We start from the raw sequence: 17,396 nt of genomic DNA on the forward strand, positions 1-17,396 counted from the left end.
ATTAGAAGTTTTTAAATGTTCAAATTTTTCAAAAATAAAATTTCTAAAATTCGTTTCTTCTGCTCTAGAAATTTGTACTTTGGCATGATCAATAAACATCTCATAAGAAGTAAATTTGCTAACTTTCGTTACTGTGGGTCTAATACTGCCAGAATTAGATTTCTTTTTAATTTTTAAATTTTTGAAAAAAAAAATTAATTTTCTGAAACTTGTTCCTTTTGCTCTAGAAATTTGTAATTTGGCACAATTAATAAACATCTCATAAGAAGTAACTTTGGCAAATTTCGTTACTGTAGGCCTAAAACTGCCAGAATAAGATTTTTTTTTAGTTTTCAAATTTAAAAAAAAAATAAATTTTTAAAACTTGTTCTTTTTGCTCTAGAAATTTGTAATTTGGTACAATTAATAAACATGTCAAAAAAAGTAACTTTGGCAAATTTCATTACTATAGGCCTAAAACTGCCAGAATTATATTTTTTTTAAATCTTCAAATTTTTGAAAAATAAACTTTTTAGAATTCGTTTTTTTGGTTTTAGAAATTTGTAATTTCATCAAAAAATAAGACAAAAGGAGCAACTTTGACAAGTATTTTTACAGTAGCATTAAAACTAACCGTTACATTAGAATAAAACACTTTTTAAAAGATTTTGAATAAAAAAATTAGATAAAAATAGAAATTTTTATTATAACTTCTAAAGTATTAACAATTTGTGTTAAAAACAGTTAAAATAAATATAATTTAAGCACATAAATGTGTAATACTCGGCTCCGTTCTTTGTACAATTTCAAGTTTCTGTCCGTTCTCATTTCAACTTATTTGTATCACCAAAAACCTCTTCACTCTTCCGATCGCAAGCTTCTTGTATACTAACAGTCGGAATAAAATCCTTCTGCAATTCAACAAATTGATCGAAAGGACACAACGCGTCGCATCCGGGAAGTTGCAGATCAACAGGTTCCGTCGCCTCGGTGTCATTCCTATACCTCAACTAAAAGAAACAAACAGACTTATCACTTATCAAATTGCCCAATGTTTATTCATTCATGACATGACTTATCGCCGCCACACGCTCACGTTCCAACTCGCATCCAAACAAACTGATAAGCAGTCGCACGTTTTAATCACTTTCTTCAATCGACCTCAATTGCGAAACCGCTCAAAATTACCTTAACGTAGAACTGGTCACTGGCGCGGTGGATTTCAAAGGAGATGGCACTTCCGTAAGGCGGCACGTGAGTCTTGTAAACGTCCAGAGCGTTCAACATGTAACCCAAAGTTGACTCGTGCCCGGAATACAAAAAGATTTTTTTGATAGAATCGCCCCGGATTTTCTGCTGGGAGTCTTCGACGATTTTCTTCAACATGTAACCTGCGTTGATTTGGCGCACTTTGAGGTCGTAGTTGTGGTAGCCGTAGACTTCAGCGGCGATGCTTTGGGTGGGTTCTGGGAAAATTTCGGAAGTCCAGTCGGGCATCACTAAGCCCATGTCGTTCTAAAAGGGAAAGTTAAACGGGGGTCTAAGCACAACGATTAGCTACTTCTGTTTTGAAGATGAAGAAAATGTCTTGCATGTCGGCAGGGGAGCGAATTTTCTTCCCGGATTTGTCCTGAATGAAACTGAAAGTTTCGTTATAGGGATTCAGGTAGCGCTCCTGGACTTCTTCGATGTTGTTCAGGTTGCCCAGCACTCCGACTTTATACGGGCATGATCCCGTAGGATGGAACAACTAAAAGGACGTTCAAAGAAATTTTAGTGTTAAAAAAATACGATTTATTCCCGAACACCTCTTGTCAAAATGAGAGTCCAGAATTCAAACCTCCAAATCATGAAATTCTTGAGACAGAAAGATTGTTTTTATGTTTAGGCTGATATTATGAAAGGGTGAACAACCTAATCACTAATAGTCCTTTCCAGTCACTAAAGAAAAATCCATTGCATAAAATGATCAGAGAATTAATTTAAGAGAATAATTTAATTAAAAATGTAAACAATTAAGTCTAGAAATATTTAGGAACAAAATTGTAATAATGGTTTTTAGCTAATGCCTCGTTTATTTATTAAGCAAACTCAACAAAATTAAGCTCATTTTAGGCAGAATGTCACGCTGAATTCAAAGGCGCAAGAATTTAGAATTTTCGTCAACAAATAACTGAGTTATGGCCGTTTGAATTTTTGGGTTGTCACCAGAGGGCCAAATTTTTGAAGGTTCAAAACAATTCGTGCTTAATATCTGGAAAACTATTACAGATATTGAGATGCGGTTTGCGCCATAGTTTTTCTCGCGATTTTTTACATAAGAAATAGTGTTTAGATTTTCCAAAAGTCGAAAGTTGCAATTTTTCGCAAAAATTTATGACTAAAACTATGCCAAATTTCTGAAATGGCTATCTCGCTTCTTTTTTGGAGTAAACTTGAATTATTATACATCATTTTATGCAGAATTTTCCGCAGAATTCAAATCTGGGATTGAAATTTAGGCCCGTCAACAGATAACTGAGTTATGGCCGATCAAAATTTCGGATAGTTGATTTTCATTTTTCTTCATTTTTACTAATTTTTAAATTTAAATATCTAGGAAACTATTAGAGATATTGAAATGCGGTTTGCACTATCGTTTTTTTCAGCTCATCTTACGTCAGAAAATGTTCTGAAATGCCCAAAATTCGATAAATAATTTTTTGCAAAAAAAAAATTGGTGAAAATTTTTCAATTTTTTATTTTTGGCTATAACTCAAACTATTTGTCAGATCGATCTCAAATTTGGCCAGTTGAAAGATTTTGAGCTCCTCTTTCAATTGATGTAGAACACAAATATGTTAAACGTCGTTTTCACCTTGAAAACATTGATTGAAAATTACCCCAAAATGACCTATTCAAAACAGTTTTTAGCCAATGCCTCGTTTATTTATTAAACAAACATCAACATCAAAATTAGGCTCATTTTAGGCAGAATATCACACTGAACTCAAAGGCGCGAAAATTTTAAATTTTCGTCAACAAATGTTATGGCCGTTTAAATTTTTGGGTTGTCGCCAGAGGACCAAATTTTTGAAGGTTCAAAACAATTCGTGCTTAATATCTGGAAAACTATTACAGATATTGAGATGCGGTTTGCGCCATCGCTTTTCTCGCGATTTTTTACATAAGAAATAGTGTTTAGATTTTCCAAAAGTCGAAAGTTGCAATTTTTCGCAAAAATTTATGACTAAAAGTATGCCAAATTTCTGAAATGGCTATCTCGCTTTTTTTGGAGTAAACTAGAATTATTATACATCATTTTATGCAGAATTTTCCGCAGAATTCAAATCTGGGATTGAAATTTAGGCCCATCAACAGATAACTGAGTTATGGCCAATTAAAGTTTCGGATAGTTGATTTTCATTTTTCTTCATTTTTACTAATTTTTAAATTTAAATATCTAGGAAATTATTAGAGATATTGAGATGCGGTTTGCACCATCGTTTTTCTCGGCTCATTTTACGTTAGAAAATGTTCTCAAAAGTCCAAAATTCGATAGTCGATTTTTTGCGAAAAAACAAATTGGTGAAAATTTTTCATTTTATTTTTATTTTTGGGCATAACTCCTAAACTATTTGTCCGTTCGATCTCAAATTCAGCCAATTAATAGATTTTAAGCTTCTCTTTCGATTGATGTAGAACACAAAGATATGAAACGTCGTTTTCACCTTGAAAACATTGATTGAAAATTACCCCAAAATGATCTTTTCAAAACAGTTTTTAGCCAATGCCTCGTTTATTTATTAAACAAACTCATCAAAATTAAACTCATTTTAGGCAGAATATTACGCTGAATTCAAAGGCGCAAGAGTTTTGAATTTTCGTAAACAAATGTTACGGTCGTTTGAATTTTTGGGTTGTCCCCAGAGGGCCAAATTTTTGAAGGTTTGAAACAATTCGTGCTCAATATCTCGAAAACTGTTACAGATATTGAGATGCGCTTTGCGCCATAGTTTTTTCGCGATTTTTACATAAGAAATAGTTTTTAGATTTTCCAAAAGTCGAAAGTTGCAGTTTTTCGAAAAAATTCATGACTAAAACTATGCCAAACTTCTGATGCTTATTTTTGGAGTAAACTTTCATTATTATACATCATTTTACGCAGATTTTTCCGCAGATTCCAAAAAGATAAAAGTTGTTAATATCGGTCAACAAGTAACTGAGTTATGAGCAATCAAAATTTTGAATATTGAATTTTCTAAGCTCAGTTTTTCCGAAACTACGAAAAAATTTGAGAAACGGTTTTGACCATTTTTCGTGTCATTTTACTAAAATTTGATGGTATTTTGTTTGGGCGAAAATAGCAGAATAAGAGTTTGAAATTTTGAGTTGTCGCCAGAGGGCCAAACATTTGAAGCTCCGGAAACGATTTTGCTCGATATCTCCGGAATTAAACCAAACATGAAAAACTCTTCTTGAAATCGTGTTTCTCGCGATTTTTTAAACAAGAAATTGTTCTTAGATTTCTTAAAAGTCGAAAGTTGGAGTTTTTTTGAGAAAATTCATTACTGAATCTATGGCAAAGTTTTGACATCTCTTCCTCTTTTCTCTACTCTCTTCTACCAGCGCCAAAGCGGACGGGTCGTTATTTGTTAGTTTTTAGTTTAATCATCGCTCTAAATGATGGTAGCATTGCTATTTGGTGTTTGGAAAAAAAAAGAATTTTTGATAATAAAAGGTGTGAGGTTTGATCGAGAGCACTCACGTCTTCCTCAGCGTCTGTTTTGTACGACACCGGAATGGGCTGCCAGTCCAAGTCTTTATTCCACTGTTGGAGTTCGCTGGGTGGAAAGAGCCCAGCGAGGACCAACTGGGCGCTCATTTTAGTCCTCGTCACGTCGGTGCTGCGCACATAGACGTAGTCTTCCAGGTAGACATCGCCCAAGAACTCCCCATAGAGGTTTCTAAGATACGTCCCTAGTTTGTACTCCCCGAGTTTACCTTCCTAGTACCAAAAATTACGTTCGAACGCTTCAGTGGGGTACTTACATTAGTGAGCCCTCCGAAACCAAAAGGGTAGAAACTCTCATTTTTGTTGGGGTCATTGGGGTAGAAAGAGTACGTCGTTCTAGCGCCGTGTCGGAAAATCACACTCACGAGGATGAGTTCCGTTTCCTCCGGAATAACCGCAGCACTGGCGATGCAGCAAACCGCGAAAGCGCTCAAAATCTTCATCGATGCCATTGTAGTCTGATGGATAGTAAGCGTCACCTAATTTGTTTTATATCATAGATTTCTCCCACCTTTTTCCGAATTGTATCGCCGCCGCTGCCCTTGAACTCTCTGTTTATCCAAATGTTGCAAGTCTGATTTATTTTCATACAGTATAAATAGAATGTTTTGACGATATTGTGCGTTGCACTTGTAATAATTCTTCTACAACTCGGGAAAACACGTTAATTGCAAAAAAAATTGATAAAATGAACGTAATGTTGCTATGGCAGCTGCTGATGTTTGTTAAGATCGTGTTTATCTAAAACTTGTTGAAATCTGTCGATTATTAGACGAGTGTTTATAACAATAAGATTTTAATCAATCTAAAACGGTTTTGTGTTTGTGGGTTATTTTAAGCTTCCGCTAGAATATCTGATGATCTTGGACCTTTTGGTGCTTGAAATAACAAATATCTTTATTTTGCCATTATTGGGGACTCTCCATAATTTATGGATTTCTTCCGCGTTTGCATGAATTCTGGGGAATTATAAATCCAATGTTTATTCATCAGTGCGCGATCGGATTTTAATGTGATTTGAATTAAAAAGATAATTTTTAAAAGCCGGGGAATTCTTAATACCAGTGATTATTCAATAACAATAAATGTGAGATGCGGTTCAATTTTTCATGAATTCTTTGTGAATTTAAAGTGTGAAATAGTTTACGTGTTATATTGATAGGAGAAGGCGATAATTGTCAAGAATGTCACAGCTCAAGTTATTTGGTTTAATGGAAATTTTAATGGTTCTACTAGTAATAGAAGTGAATAGCGCAAAGTGATTTTTTTCTAAAAAAAGTTCAAAATTTCTGTTGACTCTTTTGTTCAATACTTTTGAAATTTGACACACTTAGTAATCGAAGTGTAAGCTAGTAACTTTTTGAAATGTAATTGTTGTAGCGTCTAATTTTATTTATTTTTTTGAAAATTTTTGTTCTTTAGATGTCTCCTTCGATTTTGGATAATTTTTTTGTATTTTCTCTTTGATACTTGATAATTTCTAAAATCTGTATTTCTGGTTCTAAAATTTTGCACTCTAGCACAATTAAAACACACCTTACAAGTAGTAAATTCTTTAAATTTCATTGTCATAACTTAAAAACTAACAAAAATACGAATTTTAATAATAAAAAGTTGAAAATTTTTGGTTCGTTCTAAAATAAAGTTTTCTAAAATTTGTATTTTTTGTTCTAAAATTTTGCACTTTCACAGTTCACGAACATTTTAAAAAAAAGTACCTTCAGGAAATTTCATCTCCATAACTTCAAAGTTAACAAAATACAAATTAAAATATTTATGAAAAAGTTGAAAAAATTTGGTTCGTCCCAAAAAAAATATTCTAAAATCAGTATTTTTGTTTTAAAATTTTGCAATTCGGCACAATTAATAAACACTTTAAAGATAGTAACTTCAAAAAATTTCATTGTCATAATTTAAAAACTAACAAAGATACGAATATTAGTAACAAAAAATTGAAAATTTTTGGTTCGTCCTAAAATAAAATTTTCTAAAATTTGTCTTTTTTGTTCTAAAATTTTGCACTCTGGCACAATTAAAACACACCTTACAAATAGTAAATTCCCCAAATTTTATTGTCGTAACTTAAAAACTAACAAAAATACGAATTTTTATAATAAAAAGTTAAAAATTTTTGATTTGTCTTAAAATATATTTTTTTTAAATTTGTATTTTTTGTACTAAAATTTTGTACTTTAGCACAGTTAATGAACATTTTAGTAGTAGTAACCTCACCAAATTGCATTGTCATAACTCAAAAACTAACAAAAATAGGAATTTTAAAAACAAAAAGTCGAAAATTTTTGGTTTGTTTAAAAATATTTTTTTTAAATCTGTATTTCTTCTAAAATTTTGTACTTTGACACAGTTAATAAACCTCTTACAAGTAGTAAATTTTCCAAATTTCATAGTCATAACTTAAAAACTAAAAAAACTACGATTTTTTGACTTTTGTTCATTAAATTATTTCCATCGAAAATAGTGAAAAAATTCGACTCGTCCGGTTATCAGATTTCCAAGAAACCTGAAGTGAAGACGAAAAATATGTAGATTCCAATCTTATTATTTATAATGTAGAAAAATGTGGCCATTTCCCCCAAAGCTCCTCTTTTCACGTACGTCTGCATGAATACAAATGTCTTCTCCTGAATACAATTTAGCAAGCACAATACCTTATAACATCCCATTTCCATTAAGGTAAAGTCTACAACAATGAATATCCTAGAACACTGTAGATCAAGCAACTGTAATGGAAAAGATTGATAGCGATGAAGTTGTATCTACATTGCTGATTCACCAGTCAGAGATAATAGATCTACGTGCGAGAAATATGAGATTACAACTGAATTATGAAGACCGAAATTTCGCATTTTCAAGCGGCTTTCTCTTCCCCTGCAAAGCCGCAAATGAAATTCTTTCGAAAGCAATTAATCGCATGCAAGTCTCGCATTGCATCAGTTTAAGTAGCTCAGCGGCTCAATATTACCAACAATAAAAGAGTAAATTAAATTCGGCTCCAGCTGAAAGGAATTTAAATTTAAAAGAAGCGGGGCTACAAATGAGGCTAGCTTTAACTTCACACACAATCAAACTTGATTAGATGCGTCCTGCCTCCAAATACAAATCGTCCTTTCGCAGGAATTCATTCGACTATTTTAATTTCAAAGTCAAAATCACGGTTTACACAAAATTCGATTAGATTCCCTCAGGAGTTTACGATAGGGGTTTGTAGGTGTAATAAATTTCGGCTGGAATTAACCTGGAACTATACTGGACTCAACTATTTCCTTTTACGACATGAAAACTGCGGAAATTACAAAGTGGGATGTTTGAGATTAATTATTTAGAAAAGGAAAGTTTTTAATCCTTTTTGTCGTTGAGAAGTTTTAATTAATTGATTTCTCGACGATCATTTTTCTCCCTGTTTAATTTAACAAAACTTGATAATCAAACTGAGACCCGGTGTTATTAGGAAATTACCATACTCTAATTACTATTGACTCACTGAACACGGAATAACTTTTGTAATTAAGAGAAAAGTTTGCGAGGGATTAAAACTTTAACCTCAAAAACAATATATTAAGTGCTGTTACAAACGAAAAGATTACTTAACGAAACTCGTAAATGCCATAAACAGCCATTTGCTTGTTGTTTATGTAGATTAAACAACCACAGGTGTTTTATTTGGAATTTATTTTCTCGACACGAACCGCTAATGCGAATTGGCCACCGCTTGGTTTTTATTTGCTGCAGATTTTTATTTATTTTTAGAGGGGATGTCAGCGGTGGCTGCACCAAATTGAAAAAAACTTCAGGCTATTTTTAGAAAAAAATCCAGCGCATGCGGAAAATATTAGACCTTTTAAAATAAAAACTAATTGTAAAAAATCGAAATGTCATCGTGGAGGTTTTGATGCCCTAAACTGTGACCCTTTGAAATCCTGGTCACGGCAGCAAATGTAAAAGGAATCGAATTAAGCCCTTTTCTTGATGATTACGATGATGGTTATGGCAAGAGATGTTATGATGTTGGTTGAAATGCACCCAAATTGTACGTTGTGATTTTTGCCCAGAAAGAAGAAAGAAATATTTAGAATCAAATTCTAAATCTTTTATGTTGTGTAACCCCAAATTCGGAACTTTTTGGATTATTATTTGCTCATTTCGCATTGTTTCTCGTTCTGCGTGTGTGTTTTCACTCGCAATCGCCTTCTCTGGAATATCAGAGCATCGTGTGACTTGCAATGTTCCATCCGCAAAGTACATGAGGTTAAATTAACTTTGAGCAGAAAAAAAATAGAATTTGGTTTGGTCTCAAATGGAATTAAATCTGCAAATGGCTTTGCATGAGACAAACAGAATCGGACTTCGAAAGTCAAAATTAAATTAAATTCAATTAATCACGTGTACAGTCGTGGAAAATCGCCGTGTCAGAAAGACACTTGAAATTGACCATTAATTAGAATCAAATTTGATTAAATTTGAAATTGTACTACAATAGAGTTTTGGAAAGTTTCGCATTTTGTAGGAGTAAATGATAGAAGAGTACTCAGAAGGTATGGAGAAAATCATCGAAATTCAAATGGAAGACGATTAATCGATTTCTGTATGATGAACAACTTAGTCATAACAAACTCATTATGCAAACATAAAGTTATACATAAATGTACGAGAGAAGTGGAGAGCAGACAAGAAAAATCAATAATAGATTATACAATTCTAAGCAGAAAATTTAAAAATGAAGTCCAAGATACAAGAGTCATGAGAGGTTCGAAAATATACTCAGACTATTACTTGCTAGTGACAAAGATGAAAGTCAGAATTAAAACGAAAACAAACCAAAATGACAATAAACTACCAACACAAGGAACGGAAGGAATAAAGACATATAGACTACAAGACAAAGTAGAAAAAGAACTAGAACTACTAACAGGTTGCAAAGAAGAGGTGAGAACGATAGACGACCTGCGGAATTTAGGAAAAAACATATTATTAAGGAAGCAAAAACAACGTGTGGAACTATAAAAACAATCAACGGCAAGAAACAAACTAGTTGGTGGAATAAAAAAATAAAGAGAGAAGTTAAACTAAAGAAACAAGCTTACCTGAAAAACAGAACGACAGACAATTACAACAGATACAAACAACAAAGAGACAAGGCAAAAGCGACGGTACGAGAAAGAAAAGATAAAATTTGGACAGAAAATGGAAAAAGATAGTCATGGAAACCAGAAACTGTTTACAGAGTACTGAAGACTTTACGAAAAGGCGAGCAAAAGAGACAAACAAATAAAGGAGAAAGAAGTAGACTTCTTACTGAAGAAGCTCACATAATGAACAGATGGAGGGAACATTACGAAGAAATTCTGAAGGTAAACGACATACCTGAGCAAGTAGAATTGACCGAAAATCTACAAAAAAATATACAAGAGGAAAAACTAATAGAAGATATATCTCCAGAAGAATTAACAGCAGCAATAAAATTACTAAAGAGAGGTAAAACAGCCGGCCACGATCAAATAACTGCTGAAATGTTTAAAAATCTGGGAGCAAGAGGCATAAACACTCTATCAGTACTATTTAATAGAATGCTAGAAGAAAGCAGAATACCCAAAGATTGGGAAGTAGGAATTATAATACCAATTTACAAGAAAAGAGATAATAGAAACTGTAATCATTGCAGAGGCATAACAATTTTGGGTGTGGTTAGCAAAATTTATGAAAGAATATTAGATAATAGACTAAAAACAAGTATGGAAAAACAACTGGAAGAATCACAGTGCGCATTCAGAAAAGGAAGAGGAGTGCAAGACCATATTTTCACTATTAAACAACTCATCGAGAAGAAAAGTTTGATTGAGTTTGAAGAAAAGAGGAATACAAGAGAAATTATCTAGGGCTATAAAAAGCTTATACATTAACACCAGAAATTACATAAGAAATGGAAATTCCAAGTCAGAAGAATTTATAACAAGAGATGGACTACGGCAAGGGGGAGTTTTAAGCCCTACACTTTTTACTACGATGATGGACGACGTATTAAAAGAAATAAAAGTAAGAGTTAAGACGTTGGATGTGGGATACAAAAATATGCAAAAAATTAAGATCTTTGACTGCGTATTTGCAGACGATATAGTAATATTCGCAAAAAAATGAAAGTAAATTCCAAAATAATTTAGATGTTTGGAAGGCAGCACTGGAGAAAAGAAACCTGAAGATTAACACACAAAAAAGGAAAGTGATGGCAATTGGTAAAGACTCAAAAACCATATGTGTCACAATTAATGCCATGAAAATAGAACAAACAGAGACTACGAAGTACTTGGGAGTGAATATACAAGAAAAAGGAACTAACGAGGAAGAAATTAACGACTTGCCTGTGTCACTACCACTACCACTTGTCAAAAAACGAATGCACTGACACTCCCATCGCGAGGTCCATCGTTGTTCAAATCCCGTCACCCAGAAGGAAAAAATCCTACCTTGTGAGATCCAACGTCGCCATCGTCTTCGTGCACAAACTCACTGCAAGAGAATTTTTTTATTAGAAATTTGAACTAACATTTTAAAGTTAGCAGTCAACTTACCCTTTAATCCTGATCTCGAAGCTGCATCGACAGGCTCCTACCACTGCATCCCCCTCTAGGAATCAGGAACCACTCACTCACTCACTTTGTTTTAAAAACGATTTTAATTTTATTTTTAAGACACTACAGAAACTGAACTGAACTATCTCCCGCACTAAAAATGTCGGCACTCGAAATTAATAATGAAATTAAAATAGGAGGAATAATAAGAAAAAAAAAGAACATTGAAATAGATAATGACCAAATTAGGAGCGTCGTAAAATGATGGAATGGAGGAAAATTTAATAAAAATAGTGCTCAGACGGGGAATGAATGGGTGGTTGGGCAAAGTGGCTCATCGAAGATTGAACAAATAAGACACCAGTTCGAGCTGAAAAGTGTAAAGTGGCAAGAAAAAATGAATGGAAATCAGGTGACTCTCCCCCCATTTTTAATAAGAAAAAAAAGAGAACATTGAAATAGATAAAATGACAAAATTAAGAATGTCGTCAAATAGTGGAGTAAAGAAAAATTTAATAAAAATAGTGTTTAGATGGGGAATGAATGGGTGGTTGGGCAGAGTGACTCATCGCAGATTGAACAAATAGGACACAAGTTGGTGTTGAAAAGTGTAAAGTGGCAAGAGAAAATTAATGGAATTCGGGTGACTCTCCCTTCATTTTTTAATAAGAAAATAAAGAGAACAATGAAATAGATAAAACGACAAAATGAGGTACGTCGTTAAATGGTGCAATGGAGGAAAATTTAATAAAAATAGTGTTCAGATGGAGAATGCATGGGTGGTTGGGCAGGGTGACTCATCGAAGATTGAACAAGTAGGACTCAAGTTGGAGTTGAAAACTGTAAAGTGGCAAGAGAAAATGAATGAAATTCGGGTGACTTTTCCCCCATTTTTAATAAGAAAAAAAAAGAACATTAAAAAAGATAAAATGACAAAATTAAGAATGTCGTAAAATGGAAGAGGAATGAAGGAAAATTTAATAAAAATAGTATTCAGATGGGGAATGAATGGGTGTTTGGGCAGATTGATTCATCGAAGATTGAACAAGTAGGACTCAAGTTGGAGTTGAAAAGTGTAAAGTGGCAAGAGAAAATGAATGAAATTGGAGAGACTTTTCCCTCAATTTTTAATAAGAAAAAAAAAGAACATTAAAATAGATAAAATGACAAAATTAAGAATGTCGTAAAATAGTGGAATGAAGGAAAATTTAATAAAAATAGTGTTCAGATGGGGAATGAATGGGTGGTTGGGCAGAGTGACTCATCGAAGATTGAACAACTAGGACGCAAGTTGGAGTTGAAAAGTGTAAAGTGGCAAGAGAAAATGAATGAAAATCGGGTGACTTTTCCCCCATTTTTAATAAGAAAATAAAGAGAACATTGAAATAGATAAAATGACAAAATTAAGAATGTCGTAAAATGGAAGAGGAATGAAGGAAAATTTAATAAAAATAGTGTTCAGATGGGGAATGAATGGGTGGTTGGGCGGAGTGACTCATCGAAGACTGAACAACTAGGACGCAAGTTTGAGTTGAAAAGTGTAAAGTGGCAAGAAAAAATGAATGGAATTCGGGTGACTCTCCCTTCGTTTTTTAATAAGAAAATAAAGAGAACATTGAAATAGATAAAATGACAAAATGAGGAACGTCGTAAAATGGTGGATTGAAGGAAAATTTAATAAAAATAGTGTTCAGATGGGGAATGAATGGGTGATTGGGCAGAGTAACTCATCGAAGATGGAACAACTAGGACGCAAGTTGGAGTTGAAAAGTGTAAAGTGGCAAGAAAAAATGAATGAAATTCGGGTGTTTCTCCCCCCATTTTTGGTCTCAAAATACACCCCTTTCGCGAACACAGACACCGTAGGGGATCTTGGTGGATTCAAAATGAACTCGGCTCCCAGAAGTCCACCATGTTCAACGAAACAAAGTTTATCCCGTGAGTGAGCATCTTGACCAAGGTGTCCCGTAAAGTGTGTCCACCCTTCTAGCAAAACTAACCGGACATTTACTTTCAAACCAACTCCTAGCTAACCGCCTTGAAAAATAAATTACACAAAATGATTCTAAACCTATTCTGAACGCTATGGTAAATTTTGATTCGAAGGGCAGTTGTGCTTTCAAACGACAGCTAGCTCCCGTCTCCCGTCTTTACAATGTCCTCGTCCCCCTCAACATGATGTTCGTTCATCGCGCGCCCACATACTAAGGTCTGTCGGCTACCAATTGTCCAGTCGAGGCCAGTTTTTCGGTGGTGCCAAATGAATACTGTCCAACCAGTGTTGGAGAAATGAAAGCAAAATACCTCAATAGTTCCGTTCCAACCATTATGGTATAACACAATCCGAGCCTGGGGTATTGAATGACTAACATTGGCCCTGTTTCTAGGTTAGCATGTGATGCGACCGGAATTCTACTTCGGCTTTCTAACTAAGTCCCCCCGCCTTAAGGTTCATCCACCCCCTCTAAAGTCAAATCGGGGAGATATGCAGATACAGCTTCAACTAAATGCGCTCTGAGAGTTTAGAGCTGCAAATGAAGTCATTCGTACCCGACGTCTGCTGGTCGGTATCGGATTGACACCGTCGCATCATTAGCTCACACAAACTGAACACCTTTAGAAGACTCTGTAACTGCCGTAACTTGACAAACTAATGTGTCGGCTACAGAACATGCATGGATGTTTCCATAGACGCACGCAAAAGGTACCTAACTTCCTAAATTTGTGTGCCTACGTGGATGAACGTGGGTCCCCTTACTAGTGTTGGTATGCTTAAGTGTACAGCAGCAAGTGTAGTGATGTTAAATTATGTGCAGAATACAGAACATGCATGGATGTTTCCATAAACTCACGCAAAATGTGTGTGTATCTAATTCCCCAATTTTGTCCACCTACTTGTTTCCCCTTGGTTGTGTTGGTATAAAAGAACTGGACAGACTTTTCCAGTATTAAAAAGAAAGGAAATAGAAGTTCATTGTTGTGTTGGTATAAAAGAATTGGACAGAATTTTCCAGTATTAAGAAAGAGAGTTCATTGTTGTGTTGGTATAAAAGAACTGAACAGAGTTTTCCAGTATTAAAAAGAGAGGAAATGGAAGTTCATTGTTGTGTTGGTATAAAAGAATTGGACAGACGTTTCTAGTATTAAGAAAGAGAGGAAATAGAAGTTGATGGTTGTGTTGGTATAAAAGAACTGGACAGACTTTTCCAGTATTAAAAAGAAAGGAATTAGAAGTTCATTGTTGTGTTGGTGTAAAAGAACTAAACAGACTTTTCCAGTATTAAGAAAGAGAGGAAATAGAAGTTCATTGTTGTGTTGGTATAAAAGAACTAAACAGACTTTTCCAATATTAAGAAAGAGAGGAAATAGAAGTTGACGGTTGTGTTGGTATAAAAGAACTGGACAGATTTTTCCAGTATTAAAAAGAAAGGAAATAGAAGTTCATTGTTGTGTTGGTGTAAAAGAACTAAACAGACTTTTCCAGTATTAAGAAAGAGAGGAAATAGAAGTTCATTGTTGTGTTGGTATAAAAGAACAACAGAGTTTTCCAGTATTAAAAAGAGAGGAAATGGAAGTTCATTGTTGTGTTGGTATAAAAGAATTGGACAGACGTTTCTAGTATTAAGAAAGAGAGGAAATAAAAGTTCATTGTTGTGTTGGTGTAAAAAAACTAAACAGACTTTTCCAGTATTAAGAAAGAGAGGAAATAGAAGTTCATTGTTGTGTTGGTATAAAAGAACTGAACAGAGTTTTCCAGTATTAAAACGAGAGGAAATGGAAGTTCATTGTTGTGTTGGTATAAAAGAATTGGACAGACGTTTCTAGTATTAAGAAAGAGAGGAAATAGAAGTTCATGGTTGTGTTGGTATAAAAGAACTGGACAGACTTTTCCAGTATTAAAAAGAAAGGAAATAGAAGTTCATTGTTGTGTTGGTGTAAAAGAACTAAACAGACTTTTCCAGTATTAAGAAAGAGAGGAAATAGAAGTTCATTGTTTTGTTGGTATAAAAGAACTAAACAGACTTTTCCAATACTAAGAAAGAGAGGAAATAGAAGTTGATGGTTGTGTTGGTATAAAAGAACTGGACAGACTTTTCCAGTATTAAAAAGAAAGGAAATAGAAGTTCATTGTTGTGTTGGTGTAAAAGAACTAAACAGACTTTTCCAGTATTAAGAAAGAGAGGAAATAGAAGTTCATTGTTGTGTTGGTATAAAAGAATTGGACAGACTTTTCCAGTATTAAAAAGAAAGGAAATAGAAGTTCATTGTTGTGTTGGTATAAAAGAATTGGACAGAATTTTCCAGTATTAAGAAAGAGAGTTCATTGTTGTGTTGGTATAAAAGAACTGAACAGAGTTTTCCAGTATTAAAAAGAGAGGAAATGGAAGTTCATTGTTGTGTTGGTATAAAAGAATTGGACAGACGTTTCTAGTATTAAGAAAGAGAGGAAATAGAAGTTGATGGTTGTGTTGGTATAAAAGAACTGGACAGACTTTTCCAGTATAAAAAGAAAGGAATTAGAAGTTCATTGTTGTGTTGGTGTAAAAGAACTAAACAGACTTTTCCAGTATTAAGAAAGAGAGGAAATAGAAGTTCATTGTTGTGTTGGTATAAAAGAACTAAACAGACTTTTCCAATATTAAGAAAGAGAGGAAATAGAAGTTGACGGTTGTGTTGGTATAAAAGAACTGGACAGATTTTTCCAGTATTAAAAAGAAAGGAAATAGAAGTTCATTGTTGTGTTGGTGTAAAAGAACTAAACAGACTTTTCCAATACTAAGAAAGAGAGGAAATAGAAGTTGATGGTTGTGTTGGTATAAATGAACTGGACAGACTTTTCCAGTATTAAAAAGAAAGGAAATAGAAGTTCATTGTTGTGTTGGTATAAAAGAATTGGACAGAATTTTCCAGTATTAAGAAAGAGAGTTCATTGTTGTGTTGGTATAAAAGAACTGAACAGAGTTTTCCAGTATTAAAAAGAGAGGAAATGGAAGTTCATTGTTGTGTTGGTATAAAAGAATTGGACAGACGTTTCTAGTATTAAGAAAGAGAGGAAATAGAAGTTCATGGTTGTGTTGGTATAAAAGAACTGGACAGATTTTTCCAGTATTAAAAAGAAAGGAAATAGAAGTTCATTGTTGTGTTGGAGTAAAAGAACTAAACAGACTTTTCCAGTATTAAGAAAGAGAGGAAATAGAAGTTCATTGTTGTGTTGGTATAAAAGAACTAAACAGACATTTCCAATACTAAGAAAGAGAGGAAATAGAAGTTGATGGTTGTGTTGGTATAAAAGAACTGGACAGATTTTTCCAGTATTAAAAAGAAAGGAAATAGAAGTTCATTGTTGTGTTGGTGTAAAAGAACTGGACAGATTTTTCCAGTATTAAAAAGAAAGGAAATAGAAGTTCATTGTTGTGTTGGTGTAAAAGAACTAAACAGACTTTTCCAGTATTAAGAAAGAGAGGAAATAGAAGTTCATTGTTGTGTTGGTATAAAAGAACTAAACAGACATTTCCAATACTAAGAAAGAGAGGAAATAGAAGTTGATGGTTGTGTTGGTATAAAAGAACTGGACAGACTTTTCCAGTATTAAAAAGAAAGGAAATAGAAGTTCATTGTTGTGTTGGTATAAAAAAATTGGACAGAATTTTCCAGTATTAAGAAAGAGAGTTCATTGTTGTGTTGGTATAAAAGAACTGAACAGAGTTTTCCAGTATTAAAAAGAGAGGAAATTGAAGTTTAGGTGGCAAAACGCAAAAGAGTCATAGAAAGGAGGAATTTCATTTCAATAGACATGAGACTAAGAAAAAGTATAAAAAAGATAAAATTGGTAAATAAGGAAATGATGCAAAAATGCAACAAGAACAGTGAAGTAGAAAGATGCAACCAAACTGTCTTACCCTAATCCTTCGTCTTACATTTTTCAAGATGTTCCAGGATTTCGAGTGAAAATTCCGAAGTTAGGATGATATCTGCAACAAATAAATACGTATTAATTAAAAGGATCGAATATTTAGGTACAAACAATACACGCTTACTTTTAAACCACCGTACAAGTC

General features: G+C 33.7%; 1 protein-coding gene across 1 annotated transcript; it reads right to left on the minus strand.

Moving 5' to 3' along the window:
* Positions 1-665: 665 nt before the first annotated feature.
* Positions 666-5,237, minus strand: LOC148173410 (venom acid phosphatase Acph-1-like). Its single transcript, XM_088039363.1, has 5 exons — positions 5,011-5,237; positions 4,727-4,966; positions 1,541-1,729; positions 1,168-1,494; positions 666-989 (listed from the first exon to the last, which is right to left on the minus strand). The coding sequence occupies exons 1-5, from the start codon at positions 5,203-5,205 to the stop codon at positions 804-806; spliced, it is 1,137 nt and encodes a 378-aa protein (XP_087895489.1). The 5' UTR covers positions 5,206-5,237; the 3' UTR covers positions 666-803.
* Positions 5,238-17,396: the final 12,159 nt, after the last annotated feature.

The sequence above is a fragment of the Gnatocerus cornutus genome, chromosome 6 (assembly GCF_029298725.1).
Source record: "Gnatocerus cornutus isolate USDA-ARS CGAHR chromosome 6, icGnaCorn1.1, whole genome shotgun sequence".
In the NCBI taxonomy this organism is placed as follows: domain Eukaryota; kingdom Metazoa; phylum Arthropoda; class Insecta; order Coleoptera; family Tenebrionidae; genus Gnatocerus; species Gnatocerus cornutus.

Excerpts from the sequence above, each read along its gene's own strand:
- LOC148173410 (XM_088039363.1), bottom strand. The coding sequence starts at position 5,205 with ATGGCATCGATGAAGATTTTGAGCGCTTTCGCGGTTTGCTGCATCGCC. Across the intron at positions 1,730-4,726 it reads AAACAGACGCTGAGGAAGAC|TTGTTCCATCCTACGGGATC; the intron begins GTGAGTGCTCTC and ends ACGTCCTTTTAG. Across the intron at positions 990-1,167 it reads GTGACCAGTTCTACGTTAAG|TTGAGGTATAGGAATGACAC; the intron begins GTAATTTTGAGC and ends TGTTTCTTTTAG.